Below are 27,041 nucleotides of genomic sequence, written 5' to 3'. Positions count from 1 at the left end.
TGTAACGTCTACAGGGTATGAATCTTCTCTTGACTTCAGAGGCCAGCTAGGTGAAAGTGGGTCACCGCTTGTTTAGAAAGCGGTTTTTGTGCCAGCGAAAATTTCTGATAACTGCTGGGCCAATAGACGACTTTGTATATATTATTTGAAAAGTATAAATTCAGCACAACTCTTGATTGTTTGTTTAGACTTCTATCAGGAGATGAATTAAGTAGAAAGGAGTTGACTTTTTTTTTCAGCCAGGCAATTCTGCTAAAATAACAATTGAACTACAAAATTTGGATCCAGGTTCAGATCAGAACTTTCCCCAAGTTAGGGGGAATATTTGGACAGGGAGTTTTTGTCCCCATCTCTGAATAAAAGGACATGTGGCTGATTTAACCACTGTCTTTACTAGAAATATAAATGAATTGGAGGATCCAGTTAAAAGTTGTAATGTAAATGGGACTGTGTCCCTGAAATCAGGACTGTCCAGGGTTTTAACTTGGTTACAGGGACTTGGGTACAGAGCCCATGGGACTTAACTATTAGCCAGGCTGTAACCAGGATCTCTTATGGTTGTAGTATACTAATTGACTCAGGGAATGATGTGTGTACAGTTGTGAATGGTAGAGAGCTTATGAGTATATGAGCAAAGCTCATCCTAGTTATTCCCTGTACATGTTAGTTACACTTCTTTTCCCCTTCTCATCCTCCCCACCCCACAAACTGTCACCAGCACTGCAACACATACATACTGGGCACAAGGGCTGAACATGCAGCTTTCCTTAAGACCAACGTGAAAGAGAGGGTGCAGCCCAATGCTTGAAGCACTGGACTAGGAATCAGAACTTCTGGGTTCCGCTCCCAACTGTATCACTGATTTTGGGCAAATCCTTTTATCACTTTCTGTGCCTCAATTTTCCCATCTGTAAAATAGCCTTAATATCTATTTCTCCATAGTGGTGTGGGGCTTACTGCATGAGATCAAAGTATTTCTGTTCTAATTAACTGGCTGGCAGGTGGGCACCCATACAGTGGTTGCAGTCTGAAGTCTACCATGTAGATCAAGCATGTCAGGTGAGCATGGCGCCTGATTTCCAATTACCCAAAGATCTCAATTCTAATGGTTGCTATGCAGGCTACCTATGTTTGACAGCTGTGTAGTGTGTTGCCACCTCAACCATGGGTGCAGCCTTATTTATAGTATTATTTGAACTTTAATTTATTGCTAAGTTATTGGCTGGCGCACTTTGCAGAAAAGTGAGACTCATAATACGTTTCACACTCGGGCAGCGAGATCTCACCAATGCCGAAGTAGTAGCATATGATCTCATCATTCCCCTTTGTTTCAGTACCCGATGCAGAACGGTTCCCTCTAATTTCTTTGTTTCTTTTTTTTTTAAACCATGACTCCTAATAATGTGTGTGAGAGCAGTATGAATTATTAGCAGAGTCTCCAAGCCACTCAGACTCAGCCTGGAGTTTGAGGTTTGCTGCATTCCTGAATCTCGGCCCATGCTCAAAAAATTTGTCAGAGACTGACTTTGACTGAAAAGCCAGCAAACTTTATTCCCCACTTCATAAGCTACCCTCTCACTTCTAGGAAACCCCGAGATGCTCTCTTGAGTGTATCTAAGTTCAGGAGTGTTTCCAAGGCCTTTAAATAATGAGGAGTGGAGATGGGCTCCCCTTTGAATTCTGACTTGATCAAATTGTAGTTTTGAATCTTCTGGTTCATTTCCAATCCCCATGAACCAGACACGAATTGCATCTGCAGAGCTGGTTCATCTGTCTCCTCCTGTCTCTGGTGAGTAGCAGATTGTGTCATCTGCTCATCCAGCTTCATTAACAATGCAAAGCCTTTCATTTTAGTATTTAATGATCATCTTGGAGACTTTGTTATGGAACGCTTTCCTTTCCCACTTTTATATTGAATCTCAGGGATGTAGTATATTGCTGAATTAGTTTTAGCTCTGATTTAAGATGCAGGACTAGTAGATGCCAGAAATAAGTCTGCTTCCAAAGATGTTGTGGACCTGAGGCTAGAGTAGACTAAACTTGCTGTGATGACCACATTCCTTCTGTCTTTCCCCACCTCCTCTCTCTTTTCTGTTTGTTTTAAGGATAGGCCCAAAACAAAACCCAGCATCTGAAAATTCCTGAAGGCAAGGCTTCATAATTGAGCTCCAAGTATCAATGTACACAAATGTAGCAATGTTCACGTTCATCCCCTTAGAGAGCTTTGAGTTGTGAATTCAGATCCTGACTCAGTGTTGGGTGGGGGAGTTGGAGATTGGGTTAAGGCCAAAATGGGTTATTTAAGGGAGGAGAGTTTTAACGTAACTCAATTTGATGTAGATACAAAGGCAACCTTAATGTACAAAGCATGGACTAGTAATTAGAGCACAAGACTGGGAATCAGAAATTCTGGGGGCTAGTCTCCATTCCTGCCACTGAGGGTATGTCGACACTGCAGTTGAACACCTGTACCTGGCCCGTGCCAGCTGACTTGAGCAGGTGGGACTTGTTTAATTGCTGTCTAAATATTCAGGCTCCGGCTACAACCTGAGCTCTGGGCCCCTACCATCTCATGGGGTCCTAGAGCCCAGGCTTCCTCCTGAGCCCAAATGTCTACATTGCAATTAAACAGCCCCTCAGTCCGAGCCTCATGAGGCCACGTCAGCTAGCATGGGCCAGCTACAGGTTTTTAATTGCAGTTTAGACATACCCAGTGTGGCTGACCTTGGGTGTGTTCATCAGTTTCTTCATCTATAAAATCTGATCACATTTTCCTACTGCACAATGGTGTTGTGAGACTTATTAATGCTTGTAAAGTGCTTTGTGGTCCTCTTGATAAAAGGTGATACATAAGAGGCAAATTAGTTACTTGTTTATGAATTTTATTTAGATGTTTATAATTTTTGTGTGTAAGATGTTAAAAAAAAACTTGGCATTCTCTTTCTAGTCTTAGCTAAGAATCCCGTGGCCATTATTCAGCAATCCAAAGTACATAAGTCCTCTCACGAGGAGACAGCTTGACCCAGAATTATAATTTATAGACAGTTTGATTTGATTTGGCTTCCATCCCAAAGGACATAGTGCCTTAGTTTCGATAATTTCTGATGTATGTTCCTCAGCTTGGGGAGATTGTCATTTATCTTTCAAACAACTTGGGCCTCAGCATATGTTATGAACCGTTGTTACATGAGTCACAGCAGCTTTTCCGTGTCTCCGGACATTTTAGAAAAGTGGGAAGTCAACTCCTCTGTCTTCCACCCCCCTCTTAGAGACTGAGTGTTGTTGGGAAATTCCTTGGTTAGTTTAGAAGTTGTTGCTATAGAAAGTGGCCTTTTAAACGTGTTTGTATTGGCTTTTCTAATTGGCTGGCAATACAAGCATCTGACTGGGCAAAAAAAAAACCCATAAAAACAGTTAGTATCTGCCATCTGATGTTAAACATTGGCAGCTTTTTCTTGTAACTATTGCAGTAAAATTAACTCTGGTGGAGGAATTTTTCAAAGGTGCAGATGTACCAAATCTGAATATATTTTTTAAACTCTTTAATTAGATTTTGAAATCCCTCCCTCTCCATTTCTAAGATGCCACTCACCATGGCGTCTGGGTACCAGGATGTAAGATGGCATAGAACAATTATTTAAAAGCACCATTATGTTGGTTGGTTTCTTTAATCAATTAGTAAGTAGCTTTTAACACTTGGTAGCTCCAAAAATACCAAGACCTAAAACTATGTTTTAAGAACTGGGCATGCAGCAAATTCTGTGGTCATTAATGGAGGACTCAGGCAATTAAGAGCAGGATTTCTGTTTGTTGGGGGAATGTGGTGGGAGGTTTCAGTTGTATTGATCTCATGATTGGTGATTAAATGAGTGGTAGGGTGGGAAGAATAGCCCTGCTGCTTTGAGTACTTACTCCTCCTTCGACATTATTGTAGTTCTAAATGTGCATCGGACTCCCAGAGCTGTGGGTGGACATCACAGTGCAGAGTTCGTTCTAACCTAAATTTAAATGATGCGTTTTTGAATAATTAAAACAATTAAATGCTGCAGATGTGCACAACGGATACAGCCAGTTAGAACAAGGTTTTGAATCTGTATAATTTACAGTCTGTTCTAGAGAGACCAGATACAGCAAGCCATAGAAATTGTTTGGTTTTGCCATCTTTGTTGTTGATTTATTTGTAGTGTACCAAAGATACTACTAGGTCTGAAGTTAAAGGTGTCTACCGTGAAGAGCTCATAGTCTGAAAACACTACAGTATAGCTCTTGGAAGATACGAAATCAAATTTTCTTCCTGTTGAATAATTTCTTCAATAAAATCTCTACGATCTAGTCACTCCTTTACTTATGGCTTCCCCCTTAACTCCTATCTTTCTGTGACTCACTTTTTTGCCCCTATCCCTCAGCGTTAAATTCCAGGGTGAGTTTTCATTCTGCTCAGAACGTGTTACAGTGTAACGTCTTGAAAGGGAGCAAATCCCTTCTCGCGCTGGAAGTAATTAAAGGTGCCTTGGTGTTGCAGTAGCAGCATTGTTGTATGACTAAAGCTGTGACATGAGAAGACCCTGGTCTGGAAGGAAATTTTGAGAATGGATTTTAGGTGGTGTAACTTCAGTTTTAATGTGACCCATTTGCTGCATTTATAACATGGATGGAAGCATCTGTAATTATAACATTTTTATTTTGAATAAAACCTAACAATTGCCCCGATTTACAGTGAGACATTGACCTTGTACTAGTTAGTACTGCTTAAGGTTCAGTGCTATAAACTTCACTTGAACACCAAGCAAATACCTGCCTTTTAGCAAAGACCTTCTTCACAGGGAAAAGATGGAATATCCCTGGGAAGCCAGAGCAGTGGTGATATAAATCTACATTACTAGTAAGCATGGACAGTGGGACTAATTTTGCCAGCTGTTTAAATTTGGACTCCTTTTATCTACACTACAGAAATAAGTTCGTTTTGTACCTGTGTCCATGTAGATTAAGGACCCTAATAGGAGTCCTGTTAATACTGTGTTTCCCATTTTAGATTGCAAAGACATATCTGTTGTTTCAGGGCCAGGTGAGCTACCTGTGAGGGATGACGGGCCTTAAACCCAGGCCCTCGGATCACTGGGCAGTTCTCAGACCATGGCTGCCACCAGGCAGCTCACCCGAACCACTGGAGAAGGAGGCTAGCAAAGCTTTAGCTCACAAAGTGCCCCACCCACAAAACTCCAGACTGGAGGGAGGAGTTCAGCTTCTCTGATTGGCTGGGACACACTACTTAAGCCAGAAAGAAACCCAGGAAGTTGTCCAAGCAACTAGGTAACTCCCTGGCTGGCAGCTGCTACAGATCTTGCCTATTTGACTGACTCCTGAGCCCTGCCTTCCTGCCTGTTCCTCCTTATCCCAGGCCCCCATTTGTTCCTGGTTCTTGCTTTCCTGCCTCACTTCATGTCCCTGCTCCTACGCCCTCCCCCAGATGCTGACTCCGGCTTCGACTTCTGTCTCCAGCTCTGACCTTTGGCTTGGCACCGGACTCTGACCCCTGGCTCCAGACTCTAACCATTAGGCTTGACCTTCCTTACCCCGTCCATACAGTGCCTGATGATGATCGAAATCTTACGTTGTAATTCCAAAATTATTTTTTTCTGTACATTTCCAAAAGGGCTTTTAAAAAAATGGGTTACCATCCACATTATCATTTTTCAGATAAGAAATTCTGAAATGCAGAGAGAAGATATGACTTGACCAAGATCACACAGCTTGAAGAAGCTTATGTTTCTTGGTGTAAGCACTTACATTGCATAGAGCAATGTATCTTTTTTTTTTTTTTCTTTTTCTTTAAGTCAGAGGTGCCGTTTGGCTTTCAAAGTATCCAGGACCTTAAACTCCATGCAAAATGATTTCTTTGAAAGGTCAGGAGCCCCACCCTGCAGCTTTTCTTGTGACATTATGTATAGGGTAATTGAAGGAGGAAATAAAAATGAGCTGGCACTGCTGAATCACTGCAGAGATCTAAATCTAAATGAATTGTCAGGTGTGTGGGCAAAGCAGAACTCAGGAGATTTTACACTGTCGTAGCTGACTGGCTGGGGCAGGGATGGCATGAGAGAGCTTCTACTATAAAGGAGGAGGGCAAGTAGGAAAGTTTACTAAAAGGATGGTAAAATGAAAGTAAAAATAGCTTTTTAGTTATTGAATCTAGACCTGGAAGGATGTTGACAAATTGGAGAGGGTTCAGGGAAGAGCCTCAAGAATGATTAAAGAATTTGAAAGCATGTCTTAGAGTGAAAGAACTTAGTCTGTTTAGCTTAACAAAGAGAAAGGTAAGGGGTGACTTGATTACAGGTTATAAGTATCTATGTGGGGAACAGATATTTGATAATGAGCTCTTCAGCGTAGCAAGGAAAGGTATAGGAGGATCCAATGACTGGAAGTTGAATTTAGACTCTTTCAGACTGGAAAGAATGTGTAAATCTTTCATGGTAAGAGTAAGTAACCATTAGAACAATTTACCAAGAGTTGTGGTGGATTCTCTATGCCTGATAATTTTAAAATTATCAAGTTTGGATGTTTTTCTGAAAGACCTGCTGTAGGAATTATTTTGGGTGAAGTTCTATGGCCTGGTGTTAGACAGGAGGTCAAACTAGATGATTACAGTGTTCCATTCTGGCCTTGGAATCTACGAATCTATGGTAAAAACTTGAGTAGTCAAGTGATTAAAAAATCAATTGCATGATTAATTGCACTGTTAATAATAGAATACTATTTATTTAAATATTTGTGGATGTTTTCTACATTTTCAAATATATCGATTTCAGTTACAACACAGAATACAAAGTGTCCAGTGATCACTTTATATTTATTTTTAATTACCATTATTTACACTGTAAAAAACAAAATAAAGTATTTTTTAGTTCACCTCATACAAATACTGTAGTGCAATCTCTTTATCATGAAAGTTGAACTTAAAAATTTAGAATTATGTACAAAAAACCCCTGCATTCAAAAATAAAACAATGTAAAATTTTAGAGCCTACGGGCCCCCACAGTCCCATTTCTTGTTCAGCCAATCACTCAGACAAACAATTTTTGTTTAAATTTGCAGTAGATAATGCTGCCCACTTCTTGTTCACAGTGTCACCTGAAAGTGAGAACCGGTGTTCTCATGGCACTGTTGTAGCCGGCGTCTCACGGTATTTACGTGCCAGATGTGCTAAACATTCATATGCCCCTTCATGCTTCGGCCACCATTCCAGAGGACATGCTTCCATGCTGATGATGCTCATTTAAAAAAAAATGCATTAACTAAATTTGTGACTGAACTCCTTGGGAAAGAATTATACGTCTCCGGCTCTATTTTAACCACATTCTGCCATATATTTCATGTTATAGTAGTCTTGGGTGATGACTGAGCACATGTTTGTTCATTTTAAGAACACTTTCACTGCAGATTTGACAATATGCAAAGAAGGTACCAGTGTGAGATTTCTAAAGTACTCGACCCAAGGTTTAAGAATCTGAATTGCCTTCCAAAATCTGAGAGGGATGAGCTGTCTTACAGAAGTCTTGAAAGAGCAACACTCCGAAGTAGAAACTACAGTATTCAAACCACCAAAAAAGAAAATCAGCCTTCTGCTAGTGACATCTGAGTCAGATGATGAAAATGAACATTTATCAGTCCGCACTGCTTTGGATTGTTATCGAGCAGAACTAATCATCAGCATGGACGCATGTCCTCTGGAATGGTGGTTGAAGCATGAAGGGACGTATGAATCTTTAGCATATTTGGCATGTAAATACCTTGCACCGCCAGCTACAACAGTGCCATGAGAACACCGGTTCTCACTTTGTAAACAAGAAGTGGGCAGCATTATCTCCTGTAAATGTAAACAAACTTGTTTTGTCTGAGCGATTGGCTGAACAAGAAGTAGGACTGAGTGGATTTGTAGGCTCTAAAGTTTTGCATTGTTTTGTTTTTGAGTGCAGTTATGTAACAACAAAAAAATATACATTTGTAAGTTCTATTTTCACAATAGAGATTGCACTACAGTACTTGTATGAGGTGAATTGAAAAATACTGTTTTTTTTTTTTTCCACCAAATGCATCCGATGAAGTGAGCTGTAGCTCACGAAAGCTTATGCTCTAATAAATTTGTTAGTCTCTAAGGTGCCACCGGTACTCCTTTTCTTTTTGCGAATACAGACTAACACGGCTGCTACTCTGAAAACTGTTTCTTTTGTTTATCATTTTTACAGTGCAAGTATTTGTAATAAAAAATATTAAGTGAGCAGTGTGCACTTTCTATTCTGTGTTGTAATTGAAATCTATATATTTGAAAATGTAGAAAACATCCAAAATATTTAATTTCATTTGGTATTCTGTTTAACAATGTGATTAAAACAGCAATTAATCACGATTAATTTTTTAAATCACGATTAATTTTTTGAGTTAACTGCGATTAATCAACAGCCCTAATAAAAACCCTTGATGTTTAGACTGGTAAGCTCCTCAAGGCAGGGTCAGTTTCCTTTTGCAGTATTGCCAACCCCAACTGTTCAAAAATCAAGAGTCGGAGCTCGCTAAAATCATGATTGGCTTTAAAATAATGAGATTATGTAAAAATAATAGATTTTTATCTGTCTTCTGGCTTTTGAGCCTTTAGCACACATGGGGCCACATTTTGAAGCTTTCTCCACAGTCACAAGGGCTAGAAACTTACTTTTTCTTTAAGAATGAAGGCTGAAATCACACATCCACTTGACTCCGGGAGCTGGGACTTTTTAAAAAAAAAAAAAAAAAAAACAATAATTATGAGACTGGTGATAAAATCATGAGAGTTGGTAACACTGCTTCTGTGAGTTCTCCACAATGCTAACCACCCTGATAGTGCTCAACATATAATAAAAAATAGTAGCTGTTTCTAACTAGCATCTGCTCTTAAGTGAGATCCTGCTTCTCCGTGAACTAGCTGGCTAGACTGAATTACAGGGAGTCAAGTAAATTACTCAGTCTCTTATTGGAGAGTTAGCACCATGACATATCCTGGCTCCTGTGTTTTTGCTCTAACTTGAGAACAAAGCTTCACCAATTCTTGACGGCATCTACAGTTACATCATTTCTTAACCACAGACGATAAAGCACTTGTGACAGATGAGATATTGGTTTTTCCTCCTGTTTCATCATGTCCTCACTCATAGAATCATAGAATATCAGGGTTGGAAGGGACCTCAGGAGGTCATCTAGTCCAACCTCCTGCTCAAAGTAGGACCAGTCCCCAACTAAATCACTCCTGATGTCTCCCTTCAAATCTTTGCACCTTCCCTTGTGCTGCTGCTTATTCTTGAAACAGTTTAAGGACCTTACCAAGAGATATTGGATCATCCATACTGGTGTGCTTACATGGCACTTCTGTGTATCATAATAACTTGTATTGTTCTGTACCCACTCCTGGTTTTAGCTTGTGAGCTCTGTGCAGCAGGGATTACACTCTTTTTGAGGCACATTGGCTAGCTGTGCTCATGTGCATCTTAGAGCACTATATAAATTATAGTAATAAAATCCAGGTAGATCAATAAATCTGTTTGGACTTATAGGCATTGGCATTTCCTCATCCTCTTCTGGTCACTGTTACTAAATATATATGCATTGCCATATGCCTTTGCAGACTTTAAAAAAATGCAAAGAGTTTATCATTTTGAATTAGGTGAACTCTGGAAATGACAGTACCAAAGGGAAGTGAGGGCCGGGGTAACTGCGAAGAAGGTACTAACCAAAACTTGTGTGAAGCATTGAAGTTTTGAGAATAAGGCATGAGGAAGTGAAGCAGCGTGTAGTGGAGCAGTTGTCAGCTGTCAAAAGTGAGTCCCTAGAAATGAATTTTGAAGTGGGTATTGAAGGCAGAAAGTGAGGACACTTGGCCTTCTGGAAAAAGAAGGCTACCCTTGGCCTAAGGGCAGCCTGAAAAAAATTCTGAAAACTGCAAATAGGAGGAGACCAAATGGATGAAATTCTATGGTCTGTGCTATGTGGGAGATCAGACTTAAATGACTATAATTGTCTCTTCTGTCTTTAAAATCTATGAGCATTGGACACAAGGGTGGAGGTCAGTAGAAACAGAGATAGAAAAACAGGCAGGGGAAGAGTACAGGTATTTGATGCTGAAAGGTACAGTGAGCTGGTAAAGGGACTGAGGGTGTGATCTGCCAAATGGTGGGTGAGGCTGTAGCACAGATTGAAGTAGGAGGAAGTAAGAGCTGAGGAAGCTAGAAAGGAGAAAGGTACAATAATCTAGGTGAGAAAGAAGCAAGGAGAGAGCCAGGTTTTCAGCAATGGTGAGGGAAAGGGAGACTTTATGCTCTAATGGAGGACAGGTCTTGAATTAATCTACACATAGATCAGAACTCCTCCACTTATTCAGGATATCTGTTCCAGTGTGTCCTTGGTTTTGGCCAGACTCTTTGCACGCCAGCTTGGTAGTACACTGATATTTGAAGTCTTATTGACCAAAATGAAGAAGCTAAGTCTTCTGTATGATGCTTTGAGGTTTTTTTGACGAGAAATGAAATAGACCAAGGGAACAAATATGTACAGCCTCATATAACAGCCCTGAGGCTGGTTTTGTACAACATCTTTATTAATGATCTGGATGATGGGACTCATTGCACCCTCAACAAGTTTGCAGATGACACTAAGCTGGGGTGAGAAGTAGATATGCTGGAGGGTAGGGATAGACAAATTGGAGGATTGGGCCAAAAGAAATCTGAGTTCAACAAGGACAAGTCCAGAATCCTGCACTTAGGAAGGAAGAATCCCATGCACTGCTACAGGCTGGGGACCGACTGGCTAAGCAGCAGTTCTGCAGAAATGGACCTGGGGATTACAGCGGCCGAGAAGCTGGATATGAGTCAGCACTGTGCCCTTGTTGCCAAGAAGGCCAACGGCATATTGGGCTGTATTAGTAGGAGCATTGCCAGCAGATTGAAGGAAGCAATTATTCCCCTCTGTTTGGCACTGAGGCCACACCTGGAAGTATTGGGTTCAGTTTTGGTCCCCCTCACTACAGAAGGGATGTGGACAAATTGGAGAGAGTCCAGTGGAGAGCAACGAAAATGATTAGGGGCTGGGGCACATGACTTACGAGGAGAGGCTGAGGGAACTGGGGTTATTTAGTCTGCAGAAGAGGAAAGTGAGGGGGCATTTGATAGCAGCCTTCAACTACCTGAAGGCCAGTGTTCTGCCAGTGGGACAGATATCAACCCTTATCCATGAATCCCATCATCTTTCCTACTGGGAATGATCCATGGAAACTATAGGTCTCAGCATGCCAAGCTCCATCTTGCTCAGAGTGGGAAGGCTGCTCAGATCAAACTGGAGCATGGCTCATTAAGAGCTGTGATCTCTAAAGACCATCCCACCTCCCTCCCTGCTAATGTCCCTGGCTGCAGCCTCCTCTTGGCAAGTTGGCCATGCAGTTGGCGGCTGGGAAAAGTCTGACATTGACCCTGGTTCAGGCTGTCACTAGAGAGCACTAGAAGCTGTTATTTCAAGGCAAGAATTACTGTCACCAGATCTGTAATCAGTACTGCAGTTTGCATTCCATTCCATCCCACACTGTCCCACTTTCTCTGAAAAACCCAGCCCCTGAAATAATCTTCCTCTTAGTGTAATCCTTGAACAGATTGCCTCTTCCTTCCACTGCTCACCCTGGGCACACACTTTTTCTCCCTTCCTCCACTCTGCACCCTTCTCTTTACCTCCTCAATTCCCAGTTTCACGCCTCACTTTCCTCCCAGGCAAGGTCTAAACTCAGCTTTCTCAGCCTGGCTGGGATTAAGTGGAAACACCGCACAGCTGCTTTGGGTCATGACTCCCAATCTCTCTCCTTTCAATACCATGGAGAGAGGCAGCACTAGAGAGAGTGGGAGCCGTGCTCAGGAGCAACCAAGGAACCAGTGAGGCGCTTCGCTTTATCCCTAAAAGGCTGAAGAACTGGGAGCAGATATTCTATGGTAAGAGCGCTGGGAAGGGCTTTTTCCTTCTTCCCAGAGAGGTTTGGAGTCCTTTCTTTCAGATCCAACAGCAATTAGTCTGGCAGCCATTCACTAATGCCAAGTGTTCAGCATGGGCAGGACCTAGACCCTTGTGCACAGAGGTACTGGCCAGGCAGAGTTATTCCACACTTCGAAGTATGTGGTCTCTGCAGAAAAAGTGTGACAATACTGTGCATTTCTGCCCCACATCTGTTGTTGTTTGTTGATTGATAATTTATAGTGCCCATATGTGTGCTGATTTCTTCAGAGAAAACAGATCCATCCCCCAGAGAGTTTACAATCCAAGGGATTGTCATGACATGTGAGACTATAACGTACACAAAGGACGGAGTAAGGTAGGACACTGGTTAAGTGGTTGTTCAGCTGCGCATACATAAGTCTTGGTTTAAAAAAAAAAAATTTAAAGTGGTCACGTTTTGTAGGTGCTGGTGTGGAAATGTCTTTTGGAGGGATCAGAATCCTGTGAGGCCCGTGATTTGGTTGTCATTTTGGAAGGGTGCCCCAGGTATAAGGGGAAGCTTGCAGAAGGCATGGAAACATTTACGAAAGAAAGCAAGAGGTGTCCCAGCTGATCTCTCTGGCAGAGTGCTTGGGATGGTCACCAGGAGACTGGGTCAGAAATGTAGGCAGAGGATGTGTGATCTAAGTCCTTGAAAGCAAGAACAAGATCATCACGTATAAAATGAATTACAGCTCACAAGTGAATTTCCCAGGCCACACAGCATGTCATTGTCAGAGCTAGGCCTGGAACCCTTTCTGCACTCGAACCCTTTCTGAAGACCCACTTTGTCCAGGAGGCCTCCAACTGCGCAAAAAAAAAAAAAAAAAAAAGCGTATGATTATATTTTGTATAGACACTCACTTCTCTGCACTCCCAGCACATCTTGTGTTTCTGCACCTCATAGACTACAAACTCTCCTGGGTGGGGAGTACTTTGTGTTTCTGTTGCTGGCCCTGTCTGAGCACCTTGCTGCTCTCCTGATTGGCAGTCCTGTACTGTAACCACGAGGATAGCCTTCTTGGCACCGTGCAAAGGAGAGGAACTAGTTAGTGATGATGGCTTGTTAAGCAGATATGTGACTAAAAGGTGACACAGACTTTCTTAACAGCTCCTCTGCTACCACTCGCTGAAAAACAGGAAATGTCTGTATCCCCAGTGCAAGGGCTCTGACTTGATTCTAGTTATATGGATCAGCTCTGAAGCTAATTACCCCCTTACGGAGTCATTTCAACTGTATATTTTCCTTCATAGAAAGACTTTTTAAGGAAAAACCCCTAGAGAATCAGGCAATACTGTTTTTATAATCCTCTAAGGAACTTTAATTCCTGATTTTACGTGACCAAAGAGGTACAAGTAAAGGTTCCCATAGGTCCATATTATTTTCAGATTTCAAAATACATGTGTTTTCCTCATCCTTTAGAAACCAAGCCCTGCTGCTGACACGGCTTCCTCTGCTAATCTTGGCCAAAAATCTTTTCCGTCTTTTGGGTATTTTCAAGTGCATTACAGCATCATTCCTCCCAACTGCTTATCTCAACAGAATCTCCCCACACCCCCATCCTCTGATATCCTTGCTTGTGGTTTGGCTACCCGAGTGCACTGCCGTGTGTCCCATCCAGTCTTTGTAACTGGTGCCGTATCTGACCGTGGGGAGCAGACAGAAATCCTTCTCTTCAACCAACAATTGAAGAGGGTTTGGTGTTCTAGAGTCTGACTAAAAGGATTAACAGTTATGTCAAAAACAGACACATTCCAAGTGCAGCTGAACAGTATCTGCAGAATCACATGCAGGTAACACAATTGCCTCTAGAAGAAGGGTCTGTTCTCAGCCCATCTTTAATTCCATGGGGGGAATAAAGCTACATTATTGCAAACTTAAACATCAGGAGATGAAAAAGCTGAGGCTGCCTTATAATTCTGCCACTGTAGTATGATCATCTTTAATTGTATGGTCACATATTTCCCAAATAAAATATCCTCTGGTTTATCTGCAACACAAATTTGTGTGAACCTGCAGTACTATAAGTGCCAGTTAAACAGTTCCTGTAAGTCATTTATATGATAAGGACAGACTTGGAGAAAATTCTACAGGTGAAATATTATAGCATAATGAAAATGTATGCTTGGACTGTATAAGATTGTATGCTGTTCAAGGCAGGGGCCATGTCTTTCTATGCCTTTGTACAGCATGTGTAACAATGAGGTCTTTCATCCTGATTGGGGTCTCTGCATGCTACTGCAATACGAGTAATAAAGAATTGAGGGCTGTCTACCCCTGTCTAGAAGGCTATACTGGACCATTGTAGCATTGAAATTAGTGTAAGTGTACAGGGATGTTAAGATTAATCTGAGGTGATCTGGTGTATCTAGGGTTGGTCACATAAACACCACCCTATATCGGAAACCTACTGACCGCTATTCCTACCTACATGCCTCTAGCTTTCATCCAGATCATACCACTCGATCCATTGTCTACAGCCAAGCGCTACGATATAACCGCATTTGCTCCAACCCCTCAGACAGAGACAAACACCTACAAGATCTCTATCATGCATTCCTACAACTACAATACCCACCTGCTGAAGTGAAGAAACAGATTGACAGAGCCAGAAGAGTACCCAGAAGTCACCTACTACAGGACAGGCCCAACAAAGAAAACAACAGAACGCCACTATTGCCATCACCTTCAGCCCCCAACTAAAACCTCTCCAACGCATCATCAAGGATCTACAACCTATCCTGAAGGACGACCCATCACTTTCACAGATCTTGGGAGACAGACCAGTCCTTGCTTACAGACAGCCCCCCAATCTGAAGCAAATACTCACCAGCAACCACACACCACACAACAGAACCACTAACCCAGGAACCTATCCTTGCAACAAAGCCCGTTGCCAACTCTGTCCACATATCTATTCAGGGGATACCATCCTAGGGCCTAATCACATCAGCCACACTATCAGAGGCTCGTTCACCTGTGCATCTACCAATGTGATATATGCCATCATGTGCCAGCAATGCCCCTCTGCCATGTACATTGGCCAAACTGGACAGTCTCTACGTAAAAGAATGAATGGACACAAATCAGACGTCAAGAATTATAACATTCAAAAACCAGTTGGAGAACACTTCAATCTCTCTGGTCACTCGATCACAGACCTAAGAGTGGCTATACTTCAACAAAAAAGCTTCAAAAACAGACTCCAACGAGAGACTGCTGAATTGGAATTAATTTGCAAACTGGATACAATTAACTTAGGCTTGAATAGAGACTGGGAATGGATGAGTCATTACACAAAGTAAAACTATTTCCCCATGGTATTTCTCCCTCCCCCCCACCCCCACCCCCACTGTTCCTCTGATATTCTTGTTAACTGCTGGAATTAGCCTACCTTGCTTGTCACCATGAAAGGTTTTCCTCCTTCCCCCCCCCCCCCCCCCCCCCCCCCCGCTGCTGGTGATGGCTTATCTTAAATGATCACTCTCCTTACAGTGTGTATGATAAACCCATTGTTTCATGTTCTCTGTGTGTGTGTATATAAATCTCTCCTCTGCTTTTTCCACCAAATGCATCCGATGAAGTGAGCTGTAGCTCACGAAAGCTTATGCTCTAATAAATTTGTTAGTCTCTAAGGTGCCACGGGTACTCCTTTTCTTTTTGCGAATACAGACTAACACGGCTGCTACTCTGAAACCTGTATCTAGGGTTGTAATTGTATTTGAAAAATAGTATGTGGTCATGTTATTGAAGACTATCATAATGCATATGTACAAAGGGACTTGACTAAGCTAAGGCTGCCTGCTCATCCTTAACCCGGATATCTTTGGAACACTCAACCTTGCCAACTTAAGGCTGCATAAATGTAAGGTCTTGGTGTTTACATAATACTTTCTACTTCTTCCCTTGGAGGATCTCAAAGCACTTTGCAAACATTTAATTAATGAAAAACTTACAACTCCCTTGTGAGTCAGTTAAGGATTTTTAGACCCGTTTTACAGCTGGATAGCCTGAAGCACAGATCGAGTAAGTGACTTCTTTGTCAAGACTGCACTGTGAGTCGATAGCAGAGCTAGGAATGGCGCATGGGAGACCTGGCCCTCCCAGTCCTGTGCTCTGATTACCAGACCATATTTCCTCTATTATTATGCAAGGCGAGAACACACTGATTAGGACTTCTAAACAAGTCCCTTGGAAGAGGGAAGATGAGGTCACTGTTTGGATCTCTGTATTGTATGAGTAGAGGAATCCAAAGGGAAATATCTTCCTTAGCCTTGTTTATTAAATTGAACACACAGCTGTAATTTACAAGGAAATGAATAGGAAGAGGAATTTTGTGACCTCAGCTGTGTAGGTACAGTGGATTGGGATGTCACCAGAATGTCTAGGTGTCTTGCTTTCCTTTTCATAGCTTGGTTATTACTGTATGCAGTGCATCAATTTACCCTCTTTTTCCCTCTCCTTATTCCCCAAACATCTTCCCCGTCATGTTGTTACATGTTATCTCCTCCCACTGTGTTCGCCTTTGGGTTTACATATCCTGCCCTGCTAGGCCGCGATTTGCCTGCTGCCATTGTTCGTTTACACTGCAATATATGCGGTTCTACTCTGAAAGGTGGTTCTATAAGAACAGCAGCATGAGGTTCCGTAAGAACTTTCTGTGACACCGTATCACATTTGCTAAGTAAATATTCAAAAAATGTTTGTCCTAACTGCCAGTGCTATTGTTTCAGTAAAGCGTGTCCTTTGTGGCTCTTATATCACCAGTAGTTAAAATCTTTCTGGCCAAATTTTTATCTGGTGCACCTATGCAACTCTGGAATCTTCAGATTCTCCCATGAGTTACATCTGTGTTCAGTGGTGTTGAACAGGTCTAACTGAAGGCAAAATTTGGCTGTGCACTTAGAGTTTACTTACATTTCTGTTATGAAGAATGAGCCAGATTAGAATCCAGCTCAGTCTCTGAGAGCTGTGTATGCTCTTTAGGACTGAGAAGAGTGATCAGCAATAAAAATATATTATTTCTAAAATAAGAAAATAGAATTCTGGATACATAGGATTCACATCTGTTGAATAAGATGGCATCTTCCTGGTTTTAACTGAAACCACATTTGAATTTAAAGAGAAATAAAAGCTGAAATTGTCTATTTGCTGAGATCTTTGGCACAAGCTCTTGGCAGAAAGTTTATAAAGCAACCTGGGATGTTTAACACCCTTTTAACTGAAGTGCCTCATTTCGGAATTCAGGAGGAAAAAAGGCTTAATAAATACAACAGCATATATACGATAAATGTGCAGGAGAGTGTCTAAATGTCTTGGAATCCACATTTTGGACTGTTACTTAAAAACAAAGTAATTTTAGATTTATACAGTAAGACTTTTATAATGAAGTGCTCTTTTGTTTTCTTGTCTAAAAACTACTGTATAAGCAGGGATTCACTATAATAGGCAAAGACCTATCTGGAAAAGATCCCTCGCCTTTTATACTGTAGAAGTGGTGGCAGCACCTCTTTTCACCCTCTCCATTTGCAGAGCTGAAGCAATTCTAGCAAAACTGGTTCCTCTTCACTCCGTGCAGGAAACAGCTGCATCGAGGCTGGAAGTCACAGATTCCTCCTTTCCCCTTCTTCTATAGGTTACTCCCGAACCCCTGTCCTTGTCTGCTTAGTCAGAACAGAGGGGTGGGAGAAGGAGATGATGCCTATGGAATACAACATTTAGCATCTAACTGGTGGATAACACATTTTCCAAGGCGTCTAGCACAGTAGAATCTGCTTATAGTAAAGCTATACTGGTTACAGTAACCAGAATGAACGTCCTTTTCAGACATGCTGCCACCATTCAGGATTCTAATTCTGCTTCACAATAAATGGAATTTTCACGCTTGAAGTTTATTTACAAGTGGGTTCTACAGTTTAGGATTAATGTACATATGCCATTACTTCCTTGTAATGTAACATGAGGGTCCAAGAGGAAATGAAGGAGAACAATGAATAGCAGAAAAGGAACAAAATATTAGGGAAAGAAAAGACTGAATGTTTGAGATCTTTCTTCTGGATAATAGGGTCTGCGGTATTCATGTGGATGGAATATGCCAAAGGTGTTAGCATAACCCAGTTACTGTCTAACATTAAATAGTGTTAAACATGGGAGAATTGGTTACAGAACTATGGGAACAGTTTTTTTAAAAAATATCGTGCTTAAACTAAAAACACCACTGTGCATTACTTGCTGTGTTGTCTGATTGGTCCCAATCCTGCAAACAATTATGCACATGCCTAGCTCAAGTGTTTGCAGTCTACGCCCCTGATCCTACAAGTTCCTCAGAGCAGAGACCTTGTCATCTTTAAGGTCTATAAAGTGCCATGCACATCTGTTTATTTGCTGTGCTTCTTTACATCAGTGTTGGACCTGGGATCGAAAGACCCTAGGGAGCCATGAGCTTTTTCTTGCCTGCCAAGTTTTACTCTTCTCTAGGGGAAGAGTACAAACTCATCTCTGCAATGAGAACCTAAAGTAGCGGTCATGAAACCAGATTCTCTAAATCTGATTGGTGCAGTTCCTCAAGAAGGAAATCACTTCTCCACTCTGACAGAGCAAAGATTCAGGAGGTAGGATTCATAGGTTTTTAAGGCCAGAAGGAATCATGTAATCTGACGTCCTGTAACACAGACCATAGATATACTCAGTAATATCTGCACCAATCCCAATTTCTGTTATTTAGGAGAGCATCTATTAAAAATAGGGCTGCCAAGCAATTAAAAAGATTAATCGCAATTAATCACGTGATTAAAAAATTAACCACACTGTTAACAATAATAGAATATCATTTATTTAAATATTTGTGGATCCCAACAAGTGCAGACTAATGCATGTTCATTTTCATCATCTGAGTCAGATGCCACCAGCATAAGGTTAATTTTCTTTTCTGGTGGTTCGGGTTCTGTAGTTTCCACATCAGTGTTGCTCTTTTAAGACTTCTGAAAGCATGCTCCACACCTTGTCCCTCTCAGATTTTTGTCAAATCTGCAGTGAAAATTTTCTTTAAAAGAACAAGGTGCTGGGTCATCATCCGAGATTACTTTAACACGAAATATATTACAGAATGCAGATAAAACAGAGCAGGAGACGTACAATTCTCCCCCAAGGAGTTCAGTCACAAATTTAATTAACACATTCTTTTTTTTAATGAGCGTCATCAGCATGGAAGCATGTCCTCTGGAATGGTGGCTGAAGCATGAAGGGGAATACAAACGTTTAGCATGTCTGGCATGTAAATACCTTCCAATGTCTGCTATGAAAGGCCATGCAAACGCTTGTTCTCACTTTCAGGTGACGTAAATAAGAAGTGGGCAACAATTATTTCCTGTAAATATAAACAAACTTGTTTCTTCTAGTGATTGGCTGAACAAGAAGTAGGACTGAGTGGACTTATAGGCACTAAAATTTTATGCTGTTTTGTGTTTGAGTGCAGTTATGTAACCAAAAAAAAATATACATTTGTAAGTTGCATTTTCACAATAAAGAGATCACAGTCTAGTACTTGTATGAGGTGAATTGAAAAATACTATTTCTTTTGTTTATCATTTTTACAGTGCAAACATTTGTAATAAAAAATATAAAGTGAGCATTGTCCACTTTGTATTCTGTGTTGTAATTGAAATCAATATATTTGATGTAGAAGAACATCCAAAATATTTAATAAATGTCAGTTGGTATTCTATTTAACAGTGTTTAAAACGGAGATTAATCATGATTAATTTATTTGAGTTAATTGTATGTTAACTTCAATTAATCGACCTAAATAAAAATATGTTCAACCTTATTCTACTATGCCATCCTCAGTGCCACTATACTTTTTATTCCATGCCATTCTGATAGTCATGTAAGTGACAATTCCTGTTAAGTCACATTAACAGGGAAGCTGAGATATGGCGAGGTAAAGTAACTTGACCAAGGTGTTGTAGTGAGTCAGTGGCAGAGGCTGAACTAGACTCCGGATTTTCTGACTCCCGATCTTGTCCTTGAAGCATTAAGAACAGCTTTCTCTCCTGTTCAGAGTTCATGAACCTATTTGAACTAACACAAGATCCACTGTTGCTTACATAGTAACCACCAGTTATTTTGTAGATGATTGATTTTGTTACTACCTCACTTTTCTTCCAAGAAGCATGTGGGACCCAGTTTTTCTGTCTGGACTTCTGTGCTAACTCAGCTCTTACTCTCCTCTGCTGTTGTCAAGTTTTTGTGTGTCTTTTAACAACTGCCCCATTCCCCACCAAAGGTGGCTGCATTTCAGCGGTGGGTGAAATATTTCCTATACATAGTTCGTAACTCATTTTGGGCTGAGAGGTGCTAGGTAAGTAGAAGGTAACATGGGGGAAATCCTGACCCCACTGAAGTCAGTTGGCCTTTTGCCACTGACTTCAGGGGATCCAGGATTTCACACTGTTAGGTTGTTGTTCTGCCAACCTATTATTGAAATCAGCTTTGTGGGATTTTTTTAAAAAGTAAAAAATTTGAATATCAGTAAATGCTTAGCACTTCAAAGCATGTTTCTTAGGATGCAAAATATTAAGTAATTCTGCATCTCACTTTGCTAGAGGTTGCAGAGAAGCCATGTGTATAGTTCTAGGATGTTTCCATGGTTTCTTAATCAGGTAAAACATAGAAGGGGAGGAGGAACATTTCTGGCACTTAACAGCCCTTCCAGATGATTTACGATTTTACATAAGCTTTCCCTAAACTGAAAGGGGTTTTTTAGGGTTGGCACCTTCTTCCCTGTCTCCATGCCCTGCTAGTTTTGTGTTCAGTGGCCCATGGTTATTAAAATTCTTATCAATACAGGAATTTCTGTGGAGTGTGCTTGTTTTCTGGGATCACAAATAGCTTCTGAAGTTAACAGCTTAGCCAAAGAACAAGTTTCTGTGCCATATTTTTAAAAATAAATGTATACAGTTCAATTAATATTCACATTCAATTACAGTAATTAAATTGTCAGAATCAGAACTTGCCAAGGGAATTAACAAACCCTTTCCTGGTTTGCCCCAGGGTTGTTGGCGCTCTGTCCCTGAGGACATTTTGTACATCAGCGAGGGCCAGTTTTGGCTAGTGTCCATTGCTGAGAAAACTGGGAGACCGTTTGTCATTTTGTAGAGCAACATGTCAAAATCATCTTGCAGGTAGATGGAAAAAGAAAGTGACCCGTTTAAATTTGCCTTACCAGGGCAACTATTTTTGATCTGCACCAATGTTGCTTGGTAAGACTCAAATTGGAAGGTACCTTGTTAAAAAGACTGAGCTGTGCTAACAATCTAACAATTTATTCTGTGGATTCTGCCTCATCAAACTTTCCTGCATCTTCCCCCACCAAATGTAGAAAAATTGCGAGTGGGGAGGAGTGGGAATTCAGCTTTAAATAACATTTCTTAATGACCGAGTCCTACTGTTGCATTACCTGTGCTCAAATTCCCCCTTTAGAATAAGGTGTATTGCTAGATGAAAAAGTACCTAATTTTTTAAGTGCCCACACAAACATTACTGGAATCTCAAGTGTAACGTTATTTTAGTTCCACTAGAATAACTCTCTTGAGAGCAGATATGAGGAAGTGTAGCCACTCTTGGTGCATCACTAATGACACAAACCTGCAAATTCTTGCTCACATGGGTAAAGATTATGGACATGAGTAAAGCCCTGTACCTGGAAATCCTCACTTAAAAACTTAGAAAACCCCACTTCAGCTAGCCAGTTAAATATCATACCCTAAAGAGGACTGAGACCACTCATGTATGCCACCAAACAATAACTACAATATTTGAGATCAGTGGTTTTATATTCTCCCCATTCACTGCTGCCTTTCACCCTGTGCAGCAGTTTAAATCGATGTGGCTATAAAATGCTAGCTACCATTCTGATCTGATTGCATTTTACACCCACTTTGTGCTGGTACAAGATAAGAACAGCCATACTGGGTCAGACCAAGGGTCCAGCTAGCCTAGTATCCCGTCTTCTGACAATGGCCAATTGCAAGTGCTTCAGAAGGAATGAACAGAACAGGCAGTCATCAAATGATCCATCCCCTACTGTCCACTCACAGCTTCTGGCAGTCAGAGGTTATGGACACCCAGAGCATGGGGTTGCATCCATGACCATTTTGGCTAATAGCCATTGATGGATCTCTCCTCCATGAACTTACTTAATTCTTTTTTTGAACCCCATTATACTTTTGGCCTTCACAACATTGCCTGGCAATGAGTTCCACAGGTTGACTGAGTGTTGTGTGAAGAAATCCTTTAGTTCATTTTAAACGGCTGCCTATTAATTTCTTTGGGTGGCCCCTGGTTCTCATGTTATGTGAAGGAGTAAATAACACTTCCTTATTCGCTTTGTCCACACCATTCGTCATTTTATAGATCTCTATTCTATCGCCCCTTAGTCGTCTCCTTTCCAAGCTGAAAAGTCCCAGTCTTTTTAATCTCTCCTCAGATGGAAGCTGTTCCATACCCTTAATCATATTTGTTTTCCTTCCCTTATGTTTTCCAAATATACTGTATTTTTTTTGAGATGGGGTGACCAGAACTGCATGAAGTATTCAAGGTGTAGGTATGCTGTAGATTTATATAGCGGCATTGATATTTACTGTCTTGTTATCTATCTCTTTCCTAATAATTCCCAACGTTAGGTTAGCTTTTTTGACTCCCACTGCACATTGAGTGGATGTTTTCAGAGAATTATCCACAATAACTCCAAGATCTTTCTTGTTTGTTTGTAAATAATGGGTACCATAACAAGCTTTGTATTTTCAACCCAGTTTATTTCTATCGCTTTATGAAAAACTTAATCCTTTTCTTAATCCTGTATGTCTATTACTCAACTCAGCGATTATTTGCTTCTTATTTTTTATATGTAGTCTAGATACAGGATCGCTTCTCAAACCATGTACGTGCAGAACCTCTGTTGAGTTCAGCTGTGGTTCTTGGTGTGAAAGCCTTGCTAAATCTGGCCTATAATGGAGTTTGTTCTTTCTGATAGTTTTTCTGTGTGTATAATATATATTCTATTAAGGGAACCTTAAGGTTGCAAAGTCAAGCATTCAGAAGTTTAGAAATGCCAGAATTAAGGTTGCTTGAGCATTATTGAAAAATGTATTATTTTCCCCCTAGCCTCGTTCTCAGAAACAGTGAGCCATTTTTGCTGAAATCTCCCCAGAATGTTCAGCCTGAGGCGGACACATGGCATGGAAAATGTTAGCCTGGCAAAGTTAGAAGAAACAGAAAATGGTCTTATAATGAGAAGTGTCAGGCAACCTTAATGAAATATCTTTTTAGTATGGTACTTTGGTCAAATGGGAACACCGAGGGTGAAATTATATGAAACAGTTACGAAAGAACTTTTCAAATGATCTGTTAGATGAGATTTGTTACCTCAATCTCCTCCTGCCAGTGCTGGAGTGTTCCCTACAATGTATGTTCTAGTGCTTTAAGTATCTTCCGAGGATGAGGTTTCCACCTTTTCCCTTCTGAGACTATGCCACAGATTAATAGAGCTCACTCTATTTTTTTCCTAACCACTTTGCATCTTGTGGAGACATATGTACCTGTGCAAAGTGGGTGTAATACACTCCTCTGATTTGGGAGCATTTAAAACATGCTTTGCATTTACATTGAGTAGGTGTAGATGATGGCATATGGTGCAAACCAATAAAGAATCAGGCCCCCCAAGTCTAATTTTCTTTGCCTTAATTTTATCTTCTTATTCCTCAGTATACCCCCTTGTATAATACCAGAATATTGGCAATGTTCACAGAAACTGTAGCATGTTCTCTCTTTTCCCTTGCCAATTTAAGAGGGTTGGTTGGTTGGTTCCCTCTTCCCTTCACACTGCATTAATTGCTAGATCCTATTCCCACTGAAATTCATGGGACTTCTGCCATGACTTTCAGAGTAGGGTCTCGGGTTTGACCTTAGATACTTTTCTTGTTTTCTCTCTTTAGATGTTGAAATGCAAAAAACCTTTAAATCCATATGCTGAAAATCTTTTCCCTGATCACCTTTAAATTATTTCCCCCAGGAGGACAACACCTGTGCAGATTCTCCAGAAGAGGACAGAAAAGAAGACCTTGAGATGCCCAATTCAGTGGACCATAGTAATACAGTGACCAGCACCATGACGGTGCAAGAGTATTTTGCAAAGCGCATGGCAAAACTGAAGAAATTCCAGAATGAACCAGAGAGTGAGTTAGTGAATCCTGGCACGACTACAGCTGAAGACTTAGAATCTTCACAAGGACTGAAAACCAAATCCAAAAAGAAAAAGAAAAAGAGCCAGAAAAATGCTGAGGCAGCGAACATGGACGGTTACGAAGAACCAAAGGTGAAACGCTCCAGAACAGCTGGCGCGTGGGAAGAAGAACTGGAGACAGCAAACACTGAATACCAACCAGGGAAAAAGAAAAAGAAAGCTAAACATCAACGCAAAGGTGAAGATGTCAGTTGTGTTGGAAATTCTTGTGTTTTCCCAAGGAGTGGAGAAATTTACCCTGGAACAGCTGATGGGGAAAATCTTGGTGAAGAAGCCTCTGAGACAAAGCAAAAGAAACCATATAAGAAAAAACACAAAAAGCAGAAAAAAGAGGCAGCGGAGTATGTCGACGGGATGGAGAGGAAAAAGAAGAAACGTTTAAGTTAACTTAGCAGTGTCTTGGGCTTCGGAAATAGTTAGACGTTGACATATTGAATGTGAAGCCTTCTGTGAATGCCAGCCAGACATCAAACTGCAGTTCATCCCATGTGTAGCGCTCTGTCTCTGTCAGTACTGAAACCTCAGACTCTTTAAACACAGCTCTCGTTGGCAGGGCGGGAATACATTGCCCCATCATAGGTGGGGATGAAGCATGCTATTAACTGTTGTAGGAAACAGTGCTGTGGGCTAGGCTTTCCCCAAGTCTACACAGCATGGCTGTGTGACAACAGTGCATAAATGGAGTTAGGCTCTGCTCACATAATCAGCAGTTAGCCCCCCCTCCCCCCCCACTCCCCTCAGCCAGCAAGATCTATATTTTAGCACAGTGGACCTGAATCTACTGTCACTTACACTGGTATCATTTCACACAGTTGCTAGTGTGAGACAAGAACAGGACTGTGTTATAGTAGAAAATGCCTACAGATCACTACCCACTACCCCATCCACTGAACTCTTCCCAGCCTTGCAAAAATTTAATTCAGTTGCATTTTTTATCATCCCTGTTTTCTTTTGTGCCAGTGCAGTTGCCTTCTGAGAGTCTGAGCATGTACCATATAGATGTGTAAACCTTTTCATTGATTTCCTTTAGTAGCTAAAATGAATTTTGCTTCCTCTTAAAATGCCTGCTCTAATTAAAGGATTATGCCCATGTGTCAGTGCAGGAGAATGGAACGAAATAGTTCCTTTTGTTCCCTAGCCAGAAGTTAACTATTGCAGGGTAGGTATTATGTTACAGAGCTACACAGGAATTTTTTTTAGTCGCCTCGTCCATGTAGCCTAACTTTGACTTTCAGGCCACAATTCTGGTCTTTACATTGACCCATTCCGCGTTCAAAAAGTCACACTTGAGGAGCTTGGTATGTGGCATACCTGTTAGCAAAAAAATGTATACAAATGTAGCTGTTCGCATGCATTGAGGGAAGGAGTTGCCGTTTGTACAAGGAAAACCTAAATGAGTACAATTTAGCTATTTAAATTTATTTATTTTTAAAAATTGGCTATACATTTAAAATGGAGGACAGCTTGTGTTGGGACACATGGCTCTTGTGGAGAAGTTTTGTATACAAGCGTAAATGTTGAGGACCAGATTCTGGCGTACTTACTCAGATAGAGTGGTAGCATCGCCAAGAGATACTAGAGTGAGTGTGGCAGAATCGGGGCCTAAAGAAGCATTTTCCCTTGGACCCTTTTACAAACCTTGAGCCTGATTCTGATTTCATTTACACCAGGGAGGAACTCCATTGAAGTCAGGAGAGTTACTCTGGATTTAAATCAGTGTAACCGTGTAGAGCTTGGCTTTTAATATTGTTTTATTACAGCTGTGCATTTGACTCTGGGCCAGAGTCTTTTTATTTCACCACTCTAAATCTGGAGCAACTCCACTGGCCTTGTCCTGACAGATAAAAAGGGAGGGCTTGTTTTTTTTTTTTATTGTGTTAGCGTAATATGATTGAAAACCCCACTAAGATGCAGGCTAACATGTATGAACCTGCAATAACTGGCCTTGCTGTAGCCTGAGAGAAGCCTACGCTGCAACACGGCCCATTAACGTTGCTTCAGACCTGTTAACCTTCATCTCAGTGGGCCTTTGCAATTGTATCAAGTTAACAAAACTGAAAAATGCAGCCTCTTTGCCCATCCGGACGCAGCCTGCTGAGGGATTACTCCAGATTTACATCAGTGTAATAGCAGATTTTGGCTTTCTCTACATTCCACACTGTACCGTTTGGCTTTTAATCCCTGTAACATTTACTTTTCAATGCAATGCAAATATTGGCCATCATGATGCTGCTTTGGCTGGTGCTGCTACATGGCTTTTTTAAGCAACATGTCACTTACACAGTGTGAGTCTACTACAGAACTCCAAATAAACTGTAGTCCTGAGGCAGAAAAGTGTCATTTTTTTCAGTGAAAGGGGCCAGCTAAACACGCTGTGGTTTGCAGTGTGAATGTTGTAAGTGGTGTGGGCCTGCTTCTGAGCAGCAAAGCAGAGTGGAACAGGCAATTTATTGCTCCCAATAGGAGTGCTGCCTATTGAGGGCCAAAATCTGACCTTTGACCTTGATTTTTAACCCTGCATTGGCTGAGTGTTATTGCCTTCATCGGGGATGAATTAAAACTCAGATGCTACTAAATGAATAGATTTCCCCCCCCCCCTCCCCCCAATTATCTTTGATCTTTTGTTTTCTCTGTTGGATTTCACTGAGTTTCTAAAAGCTAACGGTTCTGGAGGCTCAAAAGGCCAGATTCCAATCTCA

At 41.1% G+C, this 27,041-nt stretch overlaps 1 protein-coding gene and 1 long non-coding RNA gene across 4 annotated transcripts in view; both read left to right on the top strand.

Moving 5' to 3' along the window:
- Window positions 1-26,676, top strand: part of PINX1 (PIN2 (TERF1) interacting telomerase inhibitor 1) — an 84,691-nt gene extending 58,015 nt beyond the window's left edge. For all 3 annotated transcript variants that reach the window (XM_038394612.2, XM_038394613.2, XM_038394609.2), the window contains exon 7: window positions 24,112-26,676. In XM_038394612.2, coding sequence (XP_038250540.1) covers window positions 24,112-24,729 — 618 coding nt within the window. In that variant the 3' untranslated portion in view covers window positions 24,730-26,676. The remainder of the gene's footprint in view (window positions 1-24,111) is intronic.
- Window positions 8,390-12,851, top strand: LOC122459167. The gene is made up of 2 exons (XR_006279672.1): window positions 8,390-10,362; window positions 11,086-12,851. It is a non-coding gene; the product is annotated as an uncharacterized LOC122459167 (long non-coding RNA).
- Window positions 26,677-27,041: the final 365 nt, after the last annotated feature.

The sequence above is a fragment of the Dermochelys coriacea genome, chromosome 3 (genome assembly GCF_009764565.3).
Source record: "Dermochelys coriacea isolate rDerCor1 chromosome 3, rDerCor1.pri.v4, whole genome shotgun sequence".
Taxonomy (NCBI): Eukaryota; Metazoa; Chordata; order Testudines; family Dermochelyidae; genus Dermochelys; species Dermochelys coriacea.
The sequence above is the reverse complement of the archived record's forward strand: the minus strand, read 5'-3'. Positions and strand labels throughout refer to the sequence as shown.